The sequence below is a fragment of the Schistocerca americana genome, chromosome 5 (assembly GCF_021461395.2).
Source record: "Schistocerca americana isolate TAMUIC-IGC-003095 chromosome 5, iqSchAmer2.1, whole genome shotgun sequence".
NCBI lineage: Eukaryota > Metazoa > Arthropoda > Insecta > Orthoptera > Acrididae > Schistocerca > Schistocerca americana.
The window spans coordinates 487,745,234-487,762,944 of record NC_060123.1 but is presented as its reverse complement, the minus strand read 5'-3'; the positions used below and the strand labels follow the sequence as shown (position 1 = coordinate 487,762,944).

The 17,711-nt window shown below is 40.7% G+C and overlaps 1 protein-coding gene across 2 annotated transcripts in view; it reads left to right on the top strand.

Annotated features, from left to right (window-relative positions):
• LOC124615793 (meckelin) overlaps window positions 1-17,711 on the top strand; it is a 213,460-nt gene that overhangs the window by 139,834 nt on the left and 55,915 nt on the right. The window contains exons 10-11 of one of the 2 annotated variants that reach the window (XM_047143917.1): window positions 4,114-4,254; window positions 8,422-8,555. In XM_047143917.1, coding sequence (XP_046999873.1) covers window positions 4,114-4,254; window positions 8,422-8,555 — 275 coding nt within the window. Of the gene's footprint in view, window positions 1-4,110; window positions 4,255-8,421; window positions 8,556-17,711 lie in introns of both variants that reach the window. The other variant, XM_047143916.1, reaches the window with a different exon arrangement.

Sequence of the window (17,711 nt, the reverse complement as noted above, 5' to 3'; positions counted from 1 at the left end):
TGAAGTTTAATGTCAATAATGTGTCACAGTCTGAAAACTAGATCAAGCAAATTGTTAAATGGTCACCTCATCATTGAGAGAGTGTTCTATAGTTGTAAAACGGACTCATTGTACATCATTGTGAGAGATCGCAATTATATGCAAATAACAAAACTAAACTCAGCAATGTTGTAGAACCCCAACACCTCACTGAGCAAATAAGCAGTAATATAAATTGATATTCATGTTTGGTAAATTCTACAGTCATAGTGGTTTTTCAGCTCTGGCCTCTTTTTCACTTCACTTGATGTCATCTAAGGTAGTAATGGAACAAACATACCCATCACAAGACCTATATCATTAGAACAATGCGTTCTCCAATCTTGAACAAAGTGAGACTTACAGTGGCTTCTTTTATGCTGCCGAGCTGTCTGCCGATTCTGACATAATATTGTAGACAATGTAGGTCTTGTTCTCTAGAGAATTAGCCATGGACCCAATTAATATAGGCAACAGATCCACTCAACATGACAGTAACCCCACATGAAACAGGTGATTCTGAATAAACCAGGTTAGGAAATACTCAGTCCAAAAGTAGTTCTCTGTATAGGAGAGTATAGGCTAAAACCCGTTTTGATGTTGTGGCAGGTCTTAGTTTCACGGCCCACCTTTGGGAAAGTGTGCCATAAGCATGCCATGTCAATCAAGAGACAATTACAACAGAAGTATGCTAGATCCCTTCTTCCCTGTTCTGTATGCCAACAGATATATGTTGTATTGTTGTGCAATGCTGACAGGCTTCGCTTCCCAATGCTGCGCTACAAACGCATGATGTACTTCATCTTTAGTTATCCTATTTCCATTGGACAAAATCACGTCTCATTTGTTGACTTGATGACCATTTATCTTCAACTAAGTTTTACTTTTTGTTTAACCCTTCAACTGGTTGAAAATCATGCCTCATAAAAATTGACTTTAGTTATCAGATTATCATTCATCAATGACACCCGTTGCTGAGTGTAATTCAGTGTCTTCAATTTTCATGGTGGTATTAATTCAATTCTTTAAGCATTAAAATCTGTCTTCACACTTTTCTCCTTCATGTTTTAAAAAGATTTCACTTTGTCTATAGTACATGGCTGTCAGGGCACACAAAATTTTCTGCTTTTTTTCCAATAACTTCTATTGCCATCTTACATGAAATTTATTTGGTGCTATCTACTTTAGTCATTATTGATTTATTCTCTTAAATTGGTTGTGCTTCATTTCTATTGGATTCCTGTTTCATAACTTTTACTCCCGCAATTCATCACATTTTTTAAATTACATTTTACTTCAGATCCAGGACTGAGTAAATGTGTTAATATGTCCCATACCACTGTAATTTTTCTTTTAGAATTAATTGTAGATTTTGGTACTTCATACACGCAAAATCCAGTTATGGAATAGCGACGATATGGAAAAGATTGATTGCTAGAAATATTTCAGCTTTTGGAGAAACAAACTCCTTCTCCGGAAGTAGAAAACTAAAACACACACACACGCACGCACACGCACACGCACACGCACACACACACACACACACACACACACACACACACACACACACACACAACAATTGCTTTAAGGAATTAAGACACATAAGACTTGAGCAGCAATCTATGTAAGGTAGGAAGTGAGTGTAAGGTGTGGGGTGGAGGGATAGCAGCATAGGTGTGAGGGGAAGATCTAGTCCTCCTTTGTGGGCTTGCAGAGATGGGTGGGAATGGGTTAGGGCTGCAAGGTGCAGTATCTGAGGACTGTGGTGGTGGTGGTGGTGGTGGTGTTGGTGTTGGTGTTGTGGGGGGGTTCCTCTTCTCTATGACCCTCCTCTCCCTTTCCCCCTCCCCATTCTCCCCACCCAATACCCAACACAGGCCTCTAGATGCTGCACCTCTTGTCCACCCCAGGCCTCTTCGTTACCAACGAGTGAGGTAGCACAGTTGTTAAATTACCACTCTCACATTTAGGAGAAAGTCAGTTCAAATTTCCATCTGGCCATTCAGATTTATGTTTTCCGTTATTTCCCTTAATAGTTCAAGGCAAGTGTTGGGATGATCCTTTGAAAAGGAGAAGCCTGATTTCCTTTCATATGCTTTCATAATCCGAGCATGTGTTCTGTCTCTAATGAAAGCATTAAACTCCGATCTTCCTTCTTCCTTCCTTCCTTACCCCCAATATCTACCATAGCTAGGTTGCTGCTCGCATCAGCCACAGTTGCAGTTCGGCCTTAGGGCCTGGAAGCAGAGTGGCTGTGTGTGTGTGTGTGTGTGTGTGTGTGTGTGTGTGTGTGTGTGTGTGTGTGGGCACGCACGTGTTGTCTAATTCAGAAGAAAGCCCTTTTGGCTGAGAGCTGTCTTGTTTGTCTGTCTTTTTGTTGTGCCTGTCTGTGATTCAACATCCATGCTATATGGAGAGTAGCAATCTATCCTTTTCATAATATTGCCATTATTCCATCCTGGATTTTCCATTGTTAGATTAAATAAACTGGTAGACTTATTATGCCATCCTTCACCTTAATCAAAATATAGAACTTATGTTAAGAACTTTTTAAAGTCGTATCATCCATATAGAATCTTGTTGAACTCTGTAGCTGTTATCCAATGAAAAGTAGTTGAGGAAGACTGCAACTAGGTTGATAGGGGTCCTGAAGCTATGACTAGCAAATCAAATTGTCTGCACAGGCTGCAAACTGCCCCATCACCTCTGAGTAACTTAAAACAATAGTGAAACAAATTTGTATTAGTTAACACATAAAATGAAATACAAACTTTTTCACTTTAGCACAGTTGATTGATTTATAAGCAGCCCAGAACAATATTTAGTTCCACTTTTAACATTTTTTGTTTAACCCTGATATATATCAACATGCATTCTGTACATTACAACAAAACTGTAAAAAACCTTCAAAGTTGCACAGAAGTTTGTTGTTATTGACTGATGACTAATTTCAGACCTTTTTAGTCCATTTTCTTTCAAATCAGCCACTTAAGTCATACAATACCATCTATTATGTTGAACGTTGGCCACATTATTTGTGTGTATCTGTGGGTGCGCGCATGTGCGACTATGCTGTGCTGCAATCTACAATTAGCATCCCCCCCCCCCCCCCCCAATCCCACATGCAGACACGCATTCAACATCCCCCCCCAATCCCACACGCAGACACACATGCGCAAACACGTGTGCACGTGCTGTGGGACCAGCATTCACATGTAATTCAGTGTTGTTGTATGATGTGGATGATTTGAAAGAAAACGGACTGAAAAGGTCCAAAACTAGTCATCAGTTATTAAAGACAACCTTCTGTGCAACTTTGACTTTGTTATAGTTTTGTTAAATCATTTCAAGTTCCTACTTGTTGTTGTCCAGCATGCTGAAAGCAAGCTAAAGCAAATCTGTTAGAACCAATTTCCCACAGACCAGTCGTTTGGCCTCGTTAAAGACTGGTCACATGCGGGCAAAGCACTGTGGCTCTCGCTTTCACTTTTGTTCTTAGTTTAACAACTCTTCAACAACTGAGCCTGGTGAAATTCTGGTCCGTTTTGTCACACAAGAGAAAGGTCTGTTGAATCTCTCAGAAAATCGAGCGATTTACTGCCAGTACACTGTTCTGCATATTATTCAAGCTTTTATTCAATCTGCCCATTCTTTTTTTGAGTAATAATTTTCAAAAATGTTCTTGAATTTGTATCACACATTGCATTAAGGATCGCATTATGCTAACATCTTGAAAAATATGACAGTAATATCTTTCTAAACTGAAGATACTGACCTTTTTTTAATGGAAAATTATGTTTTTATACTTTACGTGCAATGATCCTCAACAGTTTATCTATTTTTCTATGCAGGTAATTGGTCTTGGAGAATGGGGCTCTGAGTAATCCATATGTGCTTCTTGGTGTAATAATTATCACTGGTGTCTGTGAATTTGCGTCATATGTGGTGTTGAAGGCCACATTGTGCTACCATCTTGAAAAATGTGGCTAGACTATATTAGTAAACTAAAAATACTAACTGTCAACTTACTTAGGAAAAATTGTTTTTTATTTATATTTAAGTGGTTCCTATCAGTTCATTTATTTTTCTAAGCAGGTAATTGGTCTGGAGAATTGGGCTCTGAGTAACCCAAACTTGCACTCAAGCATATTAGAATCGACAATGGGAAATCCACCATGTGTTATGTTTCGATTTGCTATAGGAGTGACAGTCTACTTGGTGATTTATGTGTTGCAGGTATGTAATATTATTTGATGATGATGAAACTGTAAGAAATAAGATGTGGAAATACTGATACAACAAAGAACTGCTAATTATCTTGTGTTTTGTAAAAGGTGATCTACACACATTACTACTGGAGGCTCTCCTCTTGGTTTATTGATCAGAAGCGATATACACAGGGCCCTCCTCAGAAACAGAGGACACTATCCTATGTCCTAATTCCAAAGTGAAATATGGGCCACCCCATTCAAAGTTCTGACTATCACAGAGTCTACTGTATAAACACTGTAGCAAAGCCATTGGCACACTTGCTGCTCACTCCACAGGTCCCATCGCAACTGACTTAAACCAGGCCTGTGCCAGTGTATAATCTGGATTCTGGCATCATCTTGTCAGGGGGTACTACTGATGACAAATGCCTTCTGGTTAGTGGCACCAAAGTGTTTGATTGTAATCGTGCATCAGGTATTTGGTTCCTGTACTGATGTTGAGTGGCATCACTACATTCCATCTGCCCCAAGTAGCAACTGGTGGGGGAGAATGCACAGGTGGTGCATCATCTGGAAGAACTGGGAAAGGTGACGGGTCAGTGTCCATGGGTGTTGCTTAGGAATGTCGAGACAGGAGGAGGGTTGGTGGTAGATGCATGAGACACCATGGGACTGGTTGGTCCACCAAGCTCAGAGGAATAGGTGGCTGCTGACCAGGATGGCATAGGCAAAGTTAATTTCAATGCCATCACAGAAGTGCATGGATAGAAGCCACACTATACATCATGACATGCGGTGCGCAGAGGTCATCCCATGGACCCATGTTGAATGGTGCGAGACTTGAGAGCCTTACACCTGGGTGCCCAACTGGAAGAGGGAGGCCTCGGTCATGGTGTGCACTGACAGTGGTTGCAGCATATCCAAGAAGGTCATGCCAGTCATGCAGCCACTCCACTAGACTGCAGCCCGTGGACAGTGTGGCCCTGTAAGTTGCTAGAAAACTGCAGAGGATGTTAGGTCCTGTTGAAGCATGCGAAGAGGTGTGGTGCACAGGTGTTCAATCCCATAACAGGTACATAACCATTCAAAGTCATTGGAGGTAAATGCCATTCTGTTAACAGAAACTAAATTTCTTGGATTGCCTTCAAGGGCAATAATTTTTTTCGAGGCTGTGATAGTAGCTTCAGTAGTAAACTGAGTCATGTGGAAGGGAAGTCAGAAAAGGGATTAATTATGACTAATCACATGAAGCCCAGAAAAGACCAGCAAAATCTGCCCCACAGTGCTGGTCCAGGAAGAGCTGGGGAGGTGCAGCTTGATGGGTGTGAGTGGCAGAACATTGGTGGACCAGGCCCACACGTCAGAGTCAGTACCTGGCCAGAATATATGTTGTCCCAGCAAACTTTTCATCTGGGTCATGCCCGAATGGGCAATGTGCAGGAAGTGCAACACTTATGACTGACAAGAGAAAGGAATCAGGATGTGGGTGTGCTCCTCATCCGACACCCAAATCAAACCTCATTGTTTTAGTGTAGTGTAGTACATGCCGCAGTGGCCCATGGAGATGAACTTCAGGCCTGGGAGTAGGGTCTAGTCACCCATGTTGCACAAATTGAGTGATGCAATGCCATATGAGGTTCTTGCTGGTGGCAGCAATTACATTACATGATGTTAAGAGAAGTCATCAAATCCAGATATGAATTAAGTTGGAAACACATCAATTCATATTGGTCAAAGATGGGTCAAGTCCTATGGGGCATCGGGACAGCACATCATTATTTATGTGTAATATTGCTGCTTGATAGTGGATATAATATTGAAAGTTAAACAAGTACAGCATCCAGCACTGGAGGCAATGGATGATTCAGTCTGGTAAGCAATGCTTTGGGTGAATGATGATGAGCAATAGGTGATTACCCATGACAAGACATAATTTATGTTCATAAAGGAATTTTTAAACTTCTGAAGTGCATAAATGATAACAAGAGCCTTCCACTCCATTGAAGAATAGCATTGCTGAGGAGCAAATACGGTCTTGAAGAATACACACAAGGACAGTCAGTGCAGTCTGTCTATTTATGGGACAGGAGTGTACCAATACTGTGGGGCATGTATCAGTTTGTTACTTCTAACAGAGGCAAACCAGAGCTGAATGTCGTTGAACATGGGCCCCACTTAATGCAATCTTTTAAAACGTGGAAAGCTAGTTGGCAGCACGGTGATCATTTGAAACCTGTGCCCTGGCATCGTAATTTGTTCAGTGGGTGGGATTCTGTTAGGTTTGCAGTGAATCAAACATAACAGTTGATCTTACCCAGAAACACTTGTATGTATATTTTATTCATGAGGCGCCACATTTTATCAATAGCCACCACATAATCCATTGGTTGCAGTCCATTTGCCAAGAGTTTAAACTATAAATATGTCAAGGAAGGTTGCATGAAAGAACACTTGCTGGTCTTCAGAACGAAAGCTTGAAGTTGTGTAGGTGATCCTGTTGAGCTGTACCTGTGATCAAAATATTGTCAAGGCTGTGCCATAGGTGGGAATACCTTGTAATAATTGATCCATGAAATGTTGGTATTTGGCAGTGGCTAAAGAGATTCTGAAAGGTAATCAGTTATAACGGTAGGGGCATAGGGCATATTTTAGTCCAAGCTCAGCGGACAGAGACAGTGGTCATGCGTGCATGTGTAAATGTGTATTTTCTTCTACATCTACATCCATACTCCGCAAGCCACCTGACAGTGTGTGGCGGAGGCCTCTTTAGGAGGCCTTTTGGCTGAAAGCTGAAATGAATTACAGTTTTTTCCTGTCTGTGACAGGAGGTGAGTAGCCATCTATTCATTTGATAATATTGTTGATATTTAGTACTAGGTAAGCTTTTGACACTGCATTCAAGGGGATTAGAAAACATGCCTCTAGGAGGTCAGTTATGTCAAATAAAGTGCCATGGTCTAATTTTGCAAAGATTTCATCCATGGTCAGTATATGGTAAGTTTTCACTTTAGCTTGTGCTCCCAACTTAAGAAAGTAGATTGGTTTAGCAAGGCTTGTGCCTGTGCAAACATTTGAAATTGCAATTCTTACTTAATTCACCTAGATTGGTGGTCCACTCTGCATAATATTGGTTGAGGCCCTTTTTTCATGGCCAAAATTCTAACCTTGCTGCAGTAACATATTTTTGTTGTCAAAAAATGTTTTTGTGATAAAGCAAATATTGTAGACAACTCAAGATCTGCCAGATTAGTTAATGAGTCCATTTTATGTATTAAGTGATACAACTTGGGATTTCATGACAAGAACATGGCCTTTTGGCTTTTTGAGTTAGAAGCGAGACAAGCCAAAAACTATAACTGCAATTATCAGAAGTATCCCTCTCTTCATGTTGTTCATTAAATGGTGGAAAATCTGTAAATGCAGTTGGTGCAGGAGTCATTTCTGTGCATTTGTTGAGCTTACACTGCACCTGTAATATAGCTGTCATTAACTCCTGATATTTGGGGTTTGTGTTAGTCGTTGTAAGTGTTTCATGGTTGAAAATCCACACACTTCATAATTACAGAAATGTTCAAGGTCTGATTTGCATGTGACATGGGTCATAAGTTGTTGACACATTTGTGAAAGATGATGTGCACACACTGCCAAGAAGGGGTGACACTATATAGGTTGCTCCTAGGAAACAGTGCAAGCTATGTTAAGACTGTATTCTACAGGAAATTCTGGTTTATACCATACCAAAGCTCTCGCTATGACAAACTGAGTCCGCATTGTAAACACCTTAGTCAATCTGAAAACGCATTCACTGTCACTCCGCAGATCATGTTACACCTGTCTTAGACCCGTCCGGTGCTGGCTTATAAGTCAAATTCTGCCAAGGTCTTGTAGAGGGTGTTCTCGATTACAAGCACCCAGTGGGTAGCAGCATCACAGTAGTTGACAGTGATGTTGCACCAGGTATTTTGTTTCATAATGACACTGTGTGGCACCATAATAACAACAACAACAGCTAAAATGCATCTGTTGCAATATTTGAAGAGAGTCAGACACAGTAGAACTATCCTTACCATCCTGCCTTGTGTGTGATATCACTGGCATTTGCATTTTGTGTATTAAATTGAAATATTTTATGTGATAATATAATTTGAAATATTTTTGTGATTGATTATCAAATATTAACTCTTTTTTACAGTGGTTATTTGCCACAACAATCTATGAAAGATACATCAAGAATGCAGTTCAAGAATTTGTGGATCTCTGTTCTATGGCTAACATAAGTGTCTTCATTCTTGCTTCAGAGAATTATGGCTTCTATGTGCATGGAAGGTAGTATTTATATTGTCATTATCATCTAAAGTAATAGTAGTGTGTAAATTGTGGGTCACAGGTAGTATACACATGTGGAAAATATGTATTGATAAGAATTTGCTGGGTCAATACAGATAAGACCAAAATTCCAAAGTCATTGTCCATCTCTCTTCATTTTCTACTGTTTTTTAGCAATTGAAATTTTCAGTGTGGGGATGTGAAGTAAAATGAACAATTTCATTACAATTATTGTATTAAAGGAACCTGTCCAGATTTCAGACACTATCCTAATTTTTGCCTCAAAAATCTTTAAATACATTTGAAGCATAATACAGAAAGGCAGGTGGCTACATATACAAAAATGCAATTGATTCAGGCTTTACTGGTTTATAAATGCTGTAACATGAAATGGACCAAGAAATGCAGATGTTAAAGAATACTGACAGCAGCAAATATCTTAAACTGCCACATACCATTTTAATGAAATTAATCAATTTTTGAAAGTGTGGTGTGATCGGATATATAAAAAGAATCTACTCATCAAGTGGCAGCAGGAGGCTTTGGAAAAGACGCTGAGAGCCCTGGGTCAGGGGAGACCTACTGGATAGAGAGGAAAGAAAGTTTGATTGCTGGGGACTGCACCGGATAAGATTAGAAAATGTGAGAGCTGAAAGGTGGAAGAAAGGGTGCGCAATATTTATTTATTTATTTATTTAACCTGGCAAGATTAGGGCCATCAGGCCCTCTCTTACATCTAACCAGGCATTCTACTTATTTTACATTCATACGTTTTAGTAGGCATGTTAAACTACATCTGGTACAAAAAGTGAAATAAACAATTAGAAAGGTACACCTGGAAAAATACATACATATAGGGTTTATATTCGTAGATCATAAGTACTGTTATAATTAGACATTATTGAAGAGATAAATTTTAGATTGGAGTGCTGGCAGCAGGGAGTATGAGGGAGACTCATGGTGAAGGGAGGAGCAGAATAGACATGATGAAACATAATTAAGGAAATATAAAGGAAAAGAAGATTGCCTGGCTAATAGAGATAGATGAAGAGGAAGGCATCTCAGGAGCAAGATAGGAGACGCTAGCTTTGCTATTTGACAGATGAGAGGATTGGCCTGGTACATTAATTTTGTGGAGAACTTTATGAGGATGATAGTAGGAAATGCTTCAATTTCTTCTTAAAAGCAGCAGGAGATTGAATTTTGCGCAAGGTAAGGGGCAGTTTGTTCCAGAGGCGGACAGCGGCAACTGAGAAGGAGTTTGCAAAAGTTTTTGTTTTGTGAGTGGGCACAGTTAGGATACCAAATAAGAGTGACCTCGTGTTTCGATTATGATGGCATGACAGGTTTTTAATCTCTGAAGCAAGGTACTGGGGTGCTTGTGCGACGAGGAGTCTGTGAAGTAAACATAGAGTGTGGTAGTCACGCAATTTGTCCGGCCGCAGCCACTTTAGCTCGGAGTATGAAGCACTAACATGATCATATCGGCGAATGTTGCAGGTGTAACGCACACAGGCATTCATGGTTAGCTCTAGCCGTCTTTTGTTTTCACTACTCGTGCCTTGTTGAATCACATCACAATAGTGGAGGTTCGGTAGAACGAGTACTTGCACGAGCTGGCGTTTCAAGTCCTGTGGAAATATGTTCCGAAACTTTTTGAGAGCATAGAGACAAGCAGACGTCTTTCGGCACACTGCGACTGTATTCTCCGCCCAGTTGAGATGCTCATCCAAAGTTACACCCAAGTTCTTCACTGTTTTCTGATATGATATTGGAGTACCATCGAGCAGAATAGGAGGTAGCCGTTCGCGGAAATCTGAACTTATTAATTTCTGATGGGCTATTAAGATTACTTGCGTCTTTTTTGCATTTAGTTTAAGCCCCTGGCTTTTCGCCCATGACACTACCGAAGACAGATCATCATTCATCTGAGCGATTGCAGTGTTTACGTCTTCAGGTCTGATGCTTAGGTAGAGCTGGAGGTCGTCGGCATAGAAATGATATTTACAGGAGGACAGAACCGACGAAATATCGTTGACATATAAAGAAAACAAAAGTGGTCCTAAGACTGATCCTAGTGGCATTCCCGAGGAAACATGTTTCCAGGAAGATTTTTCATTTACGCAGACAACACATTGCTGTCTGTCTTTTAAGTAGCTTTCAAACCATCTCATTGCACTATCAGAGAAATTAAGCTGTTGCATTTTTCTGAGCAATATGTCAAAGTTAACAGTGTCAAAAGCTTTGCTGCAGTCCAGTAGCGTCAATATTGTTGCCTTTCGATTGTCGATGGCATATTTCAGGTCATCTGTTACTTTAATTAGAGCAGTGTTTGTGCTGTGATGTTTACGGAAACCGGATTGAAATTTGTCATATAGGCTGAATTCATGCAAGTGTTCAGTGATTTGGTCATGAACAATATATTCGAGTGCTTTGGAAACAGCAGGCAGTATGCTAATTGGTCGGTAATCACTAGGCAGTTGCGGGTTTTCGATCTTAGGGATGGGTCGAATTATGCTTCTTTTCCATGCAGTGGGGTATATTCCGTTCACGAGGGAAAAATGAAATATATCAGTTAAGACAGGTACTAAGATATCGGCAACATTCTTAATCATGGTTATACCGATACTGTCGTGGCCTATTGCATCAGAAAAGATTCTCATTATTGCTTTTCTTGCCGTATTTGTTGTTACATGTTTTAGATGGAAGGTATCGTTGTTAGTTATCCTGTTTGGGGATTCTTGTGGACGGTAATTATCAGCCGTACTGGTATTCAGAGGTGCAGAGAAGAATTCATTTAATTCGTTAGCTGACACATGAAAAGTAGTTCCCAATTTTGCCTTTCCGACTCCCAAGCTACGGAGATTCTTCCATAGAGTCATGGGCGTCAGATCGGTGCATACAAGGGAGCGAGCGTGCCTGATTTTAGCATTACGAATGCATTGTTTCACTCTGTTCCGTAGCTTTCTGTATTCTTCGAAACGCTCGGGTTTCGGATCTGCCTTGAAACGCCTGTGGGCAGCATCCCTATTAGTCATCATTTGACGTAATTCAGCTGTCAGCCATAGAGCAGGAGATTTTCTTACACGGATTGTGCGCACAGGTGCATGTTTGTCATAGAGGGCAGTGAGTTTATCACCAAGTTCATTAATTTTGCCGTCAATTGTAGGTTCTCTGATTATTTGATGCCATGAGATTTCTGAGCAATCGGCTGTTAGAGCGTCAAGGTCAATACGTTTCATGTTCCTACAAGCTATGTAACGCGATTTGATCCTTGGGGGCTGCACATAGTAGGCCAGGAATATTACAACATGTGCTGAGAGGCCAGGGGCCGATGTTTGACCAGCATCTCTTACTTTGTCAGTCTGTTTCGTTGCGATTACGTCTATAAGAGTATGACTGTGCGCCGTATGGTGTGTAGGTTGTAATGGAAGAATGTTCGTGCTATTGCAACTAAACAATATTCTTAGGTTTATTGCAGAGGGAGTGTCTCTTAGCAGGTCTACGTGCAAGTCACCCATTACGATGACATGTTCGTATTGACACTGGAGTGAATGTAATTCCAACTGGAAGGAACTCATTGAGTTTATTTTTGGCGGCTTGTACACGACGCCAGTCAAGAATTTCCGACTTTGTATATTTATTTCAATGAACATGAATTCAGCCTCTTTTTCTTCAGCAGGATTTGACGTACATAAGACTTTCGCTTTGAGATCTGTTCGTATACATGCACCGACCCCGCCACCTCGCTTTTTTGATCTGTCTGCCCTAAGAAATGTGTACCCTGGGAGATGAATAGATGCAGAGGATATGTGTGGCTTCAACCACGTTTCGGATAAGAGGATTACGTGGTAGTTTAGTTGGTTGAAGAGGAGGCTAAGTTCTTCGTAATGTGCAGGTAAAGACTGGATGTTGCAGTGAGCTGCTAAAAGCTCTGACGCGTTCTGCTGAGCAGCCTGGAGTAGGGTGGCAGACTGGTTTGTCCCTTTGTTAGGCACTACCTGCCGCGAGGGGCACTGGCCGGTGCTTCCGCCAAGTGACATAACACAGGGGTGTCCGAGATTTTGCGCGCCCGGTTTGTGACTCCGTGAGTGCCGAAAGAAAGGCGACTACAAGAGATTTCCTGAGATTGCGGGAGTATAGAAGATGGATTAGTGGTATTCGGTGCAAGGAGAATATGACCAATAATAGTGACGGCTGTGTGTCACTGTGTATTCTATGTCGTAAGAGGAGAAATGTAATTAGCGTATTTGAAACAGGTTAGGGTGGAAATAAAGGAAAGGGGAGTGATTTAAGAGGCCAATGCTGCCAGCAGAGAGAAGTAAGCTTAATAATTAATAGATTATCGTAGGAAGCTAGAATTAAATTGAAATTTACTAAAGTGATACTGGTAGTGATTATCGTAGGAAGCTACAATTAGATTGAAATTTGCTAAAGTGATACTGATGGTGATTTTTGTTATGAACAATTTAAACCGAAGAGATGGGTGATTAATGAACTAAAGGAGAGACTAATAATTGCAATAGAACTATTACAGAATGGAAGAGAATAAACTGAGAAAATGAAAAAAGTATTAGCAGAAACTAAAATTAAGGAATGGTTAGAGCTACAGACACAAAAAACAGTGAAAAGTTAATACAGTTACAAAAACAATTAGTTGAAGGTACAAATATGGGTATAATTGAAAAGTTAATACAGTTACAAGACTATATCTGAGTATAGGGCTGTTACAATTTGCAAATGGTGTTAAGTTTGCACTTTTGGCTCAAGTAGCTTCACTTAATACTATTCAGTTCTGTCATGTTTGTGACTGTCTTCTTTCCAGCTGCTGTCTTAATGATTACTCTGCCATCCTGAGTCCACACATTCTGAAGACCGAAATGGGATATGGCACTGTTTAAAATCTTTAGCCGTTCGTGTGTCAGATCTTCCCTTATTGTAAGCCCTGTCCTTGCTAACTTCTTCTTCTGGGTAAAGATCTCTGCCCTTTTCCGGTACGAGAGAAATTTAATTATTATTGGACAAGGTTTGGTAGCAGCTGGTAGTTTCGTCCCACCTGATGGCTCCTGTCAATGTCTGCCTTGGTCACTTCAGCACCTAATTTTTCACGTGCAACCTCTATAAGCAGGTTGTCTGTGTCTTCTTCCTTATTTTCTGCTACTCCAAACAGTCGTAGACTATTTCGCCTTTGGTACTGTTCTAGCTCGTCTGTTGTGGCAGATAGTTTCACTTCTAACTCTCGTGTCTTTTTCTCATATTCAGACACCGACTTTTTTAGTGCTGTAATTTCGGCAGTATTGGCCTCAACAGTTTCACGCATTTTGGCCAATACTGCTGCCGTTACAGTATCTGATATAGTGCCTGCTATCAGATCGAGATTGTTTTTATCGCGAAGCGAATTGTTTACCTCAGAGCGGACCAGCTCCGCTATACTGGGAGCCGCGGCCGCACCTTCCGCCAAGAGCAGACCCGCCGCACCTGCGGCTTCCCTGCTGCTGGACGCGCTGCTGTTCACTCTTCTGTTTACCATTTTCTCGAAGATATTGGCGGAGCACAGAAAAAAAATAGCACTACTGCACAGAACACTGTTGTTTACACGATTTCCACTTGTACTAGACAACACCACCTGGGAGAACACCTTCGAAATCAACTAAATTTCGCGAGCCGAACTTGACACGTGTTACACTGCAGCCGCCATGATACGACAATTACTGCCAAAACATCATGCATAAGTTAATAAGAGCAAAAAGCTAAGAGTATTAACACATACAATGTGCTTAACTTTCTGCTCTTATTAACTTGTACATGATGTTTTCACAGTAATTTCTGTGTTGCATATTGCCCTATCTCCCACCTTTAATCTCTTAGGTTTTCAAATCTCATCCAGTGCAGTCCCCAACAATCAGTTTTTCCTTTTCATCTCATCTGGACAATCTATCCTGGCTCAGGGTTCTAGGCAACTTTTTTGAACTCTCCATATTTCCTAAACCTCACTAGTCCTTTTTCTTCACCTCTCTTCTTTCCCCTTCAACCCTTCTGCCAGACGAAGGAGCCACTGACTCTGAAAGCTTGCAAAGTTCTATGCCTTTCAATATATGTACCCCTGCAGCCACTTGGTGAGGAGATTTTTTATCTATCCTGTTACATTAGATAACATCAGAATTAATCAGTTAGTGATAATATAATGTAAATGAATAAATAAAACATCTACTCACCAAGCAGCAGAAGGGGAACACACACACAAAAGGATTTAACTTTAATGGCAGAAGAGTTGAAGAGGAAAGAAGTGGGGTGAAGGAAAAGGAGTGGAGTGGTTTAGGGAAAGGGGTACAGTTCAGAAAAGTCATCCAGAATCCCAGGTCAGGGAAGATTTACCGGATGGTTCTGGAGGACTTTTCTCCTTCCCCTTCAACTTTTCTGCCAGAATAAGAAGAAGCCACTGGCTCCAAAAGCTTTTAAAAGGTAAATCCCTTTGTGTATGTGTTCCTCTGCTGTCATTGGAGAGAAGATTTTTTTATCTATCAATTACATTAGATATCATTTTAATAATTGTATTCAGATTTAAATGAGAAGTCATTGTTTGTGGAGACTACAATGCAGATTTTTTTGTCAGATGACATTGATTGAGGACATTTGGTTGGTGATGTCCATATTTATACATATGGCACATGAAAATACGTAAAACTAAGACCTAAAACTGTGCTTATGTCCTGGGTATGCACAGTTGCAGCACATTACTGTGCTTCCCAATCAATTCAGTTCAGCTGCATCTGATCTTTGTGTGGTTCCCAGTCATGGAAACAAACGAATCAAACTCCTGTTCTATTTTGCACATTTCCACTCAGTATCAGCTAAAGGAATAATTTTCAGGGTTAACTGATCACTTAGGAAGTACTAATTGCCCAAAAGTGAGCAGTAATAGTAATATGTGGTATTCACTTGTGATCATCATGTTGATCTCTCTTCAAGGAGTTAGGCTTTTTAACTGCACAATCACATTGCATATATTCAGTAATGAAGTGCATCGTAAATAATCCATCATGATATCCACACCTACAACACTAAAAGGAAAAATTACCTTTATTTTCCATTATTAAAGCTGTGAGTGGTTCAGAAAGGAGTTCAATATGCAGCAACAAAAATGTTTGATCATTTGCCCAATGTCATAAAATGTGTAACAGGTAACAAAGCAAGTTGTAAATCTAACCTAAAATCATTTGTCTTGGACGACTCCTCTTTTAAATTGACTAATTCCCCATTATCTCAATAAAAGAATCATTCAAATGATCTACAGAACATGTAACTAACCAACTCTCTCCCTGCCTCCTCCCCCCCCCCCTCTCTCTCTCTCTCTATTTATTAAACACACACACACACACACACACACACACACACACACACACACAAACTACATTCTGCTGACTATTGATTCATTTGACCACACAGTGACTCAACATGCTGCTGAATATATCATGCTTAACTTCAATTGCAGCATCCCACCCTTTTATCTAACTCCTACCAGAATTACTTGCCTTGCAAAAATGGCATCTGGGGTGTTGTGCAGATAGGGTATGGCTACAGGTCACAGGATGTCATTCATGTAGTTCACACTGAGTGCAGTGCTCTGGACATTCACCAACTGTGATTTGTGATTGTGCCCAATATCACCCCTTACCAGAAGGCCTTGAGTTGGCACCGTATCTTGTGCAAATTCAGTCCCTCCTGTCTGTGGCGAATCAAAAGGCAGCCATCATTTTGAAACAAATAGAACCTGGATTCATCTGAAAACACTATCTGGTGTCATTCCTGTTCACGGTGACATTGTTCTGCACTCCATTGTCATCTAGCACATTTCTGCACATTCGTCAAAGGTAGGTGGAAAAGTGGGCAACATGCACGTAACCTGTGCTGTAATAAACAATGATGGACTGTCAGCCCTGACAGTGTACAATGTGTCACACTGTTTCACTGTTGTGCCAGAGCTGATGAGGAAACAGATCTATCCTGCAATGCCATTTGAATGAGGTGTCAATCTTCTCAAGGGACGATCTGAGTTGTGAATCTGACCCATCTCTTCATGTTCTATGGCCTTCTGTGAACTATTCTGTGAACATCCGTTGCTCTGACAAAACACTTTGTCCCACACAAGCAGCAATTTCCTGGATGGATGCATCACATTCTCTCATGCCAATAATGCGCCCTCTTTCAAACTAACTGAGTTGATGGTACAGTTTGTGCATATGCTTGCGAGGCATCCAACATGTCTGCTCAAGTCACACTGCTCCACTACCTTTGGTTTATAGTGACAACAAGAGCTGCAGGCACATTTTACCAGTACATGGTGTTGCGCAGTATTATCGATGTTGACTTTGAACATGCTGGCCAATATGGTTCAAATGTTAATGATTTCTGCAGAATGTACTAGTGTACATGTCCTGTGAATATTAATGTCCTGCCTCTAGTCATTCAAGGTGTTCTGTCCCCCCACCCCCACCCACCCCCGAAAAAGAGTGTATCGTCTAGTCTTTTAGGAGACATTCAACATTTAAATTCACTCCCTCCAAATATTCAGTTTGTGATGGAGGTAGAAAAGAATATGACACTTCCCTTCCTGTACACTTTGGTAGAAAGGAAAGCCAGTGGAATACTAGGGCATAACATGTACCACCAACCTATTCAGCCTCCAAGTTTTCATCCCCTGCAACTTTGTGATGGTCCATTGCACATACTGGTTTGGAGAGCACATATTGTTCCCAATCCTGATAGTGCACTGGGTGAACTTCTAAATCTGAGGAGATTTTTATGACAGAACATTTATTCAAAGAAACAAATTCAGCATAATTTCCATCAAAGTTACTCCAGTCCAGGGAACAAAATGAAGAAACAGAGGACTCCATTATCACAATATTCTTGCCATACTTCAGTGGTAATTTCTTCAAGATTTGGAAGTAACCTTAGCAGACACAGCATTAAATATGTCTTTCAGCCACACATGGAACATTTATGGATTCTTTCAGAAACAATCTCAGTCTTAGGAAACAAGGCATATAAAAATGTTGTATATTGGCTAGACATGTCACATGATGCAAGACTGTTGCAGTGAACATCATTATTATACACCCATAGGCCAAGTGGGTAACTCTGCTAGAGTAGGAC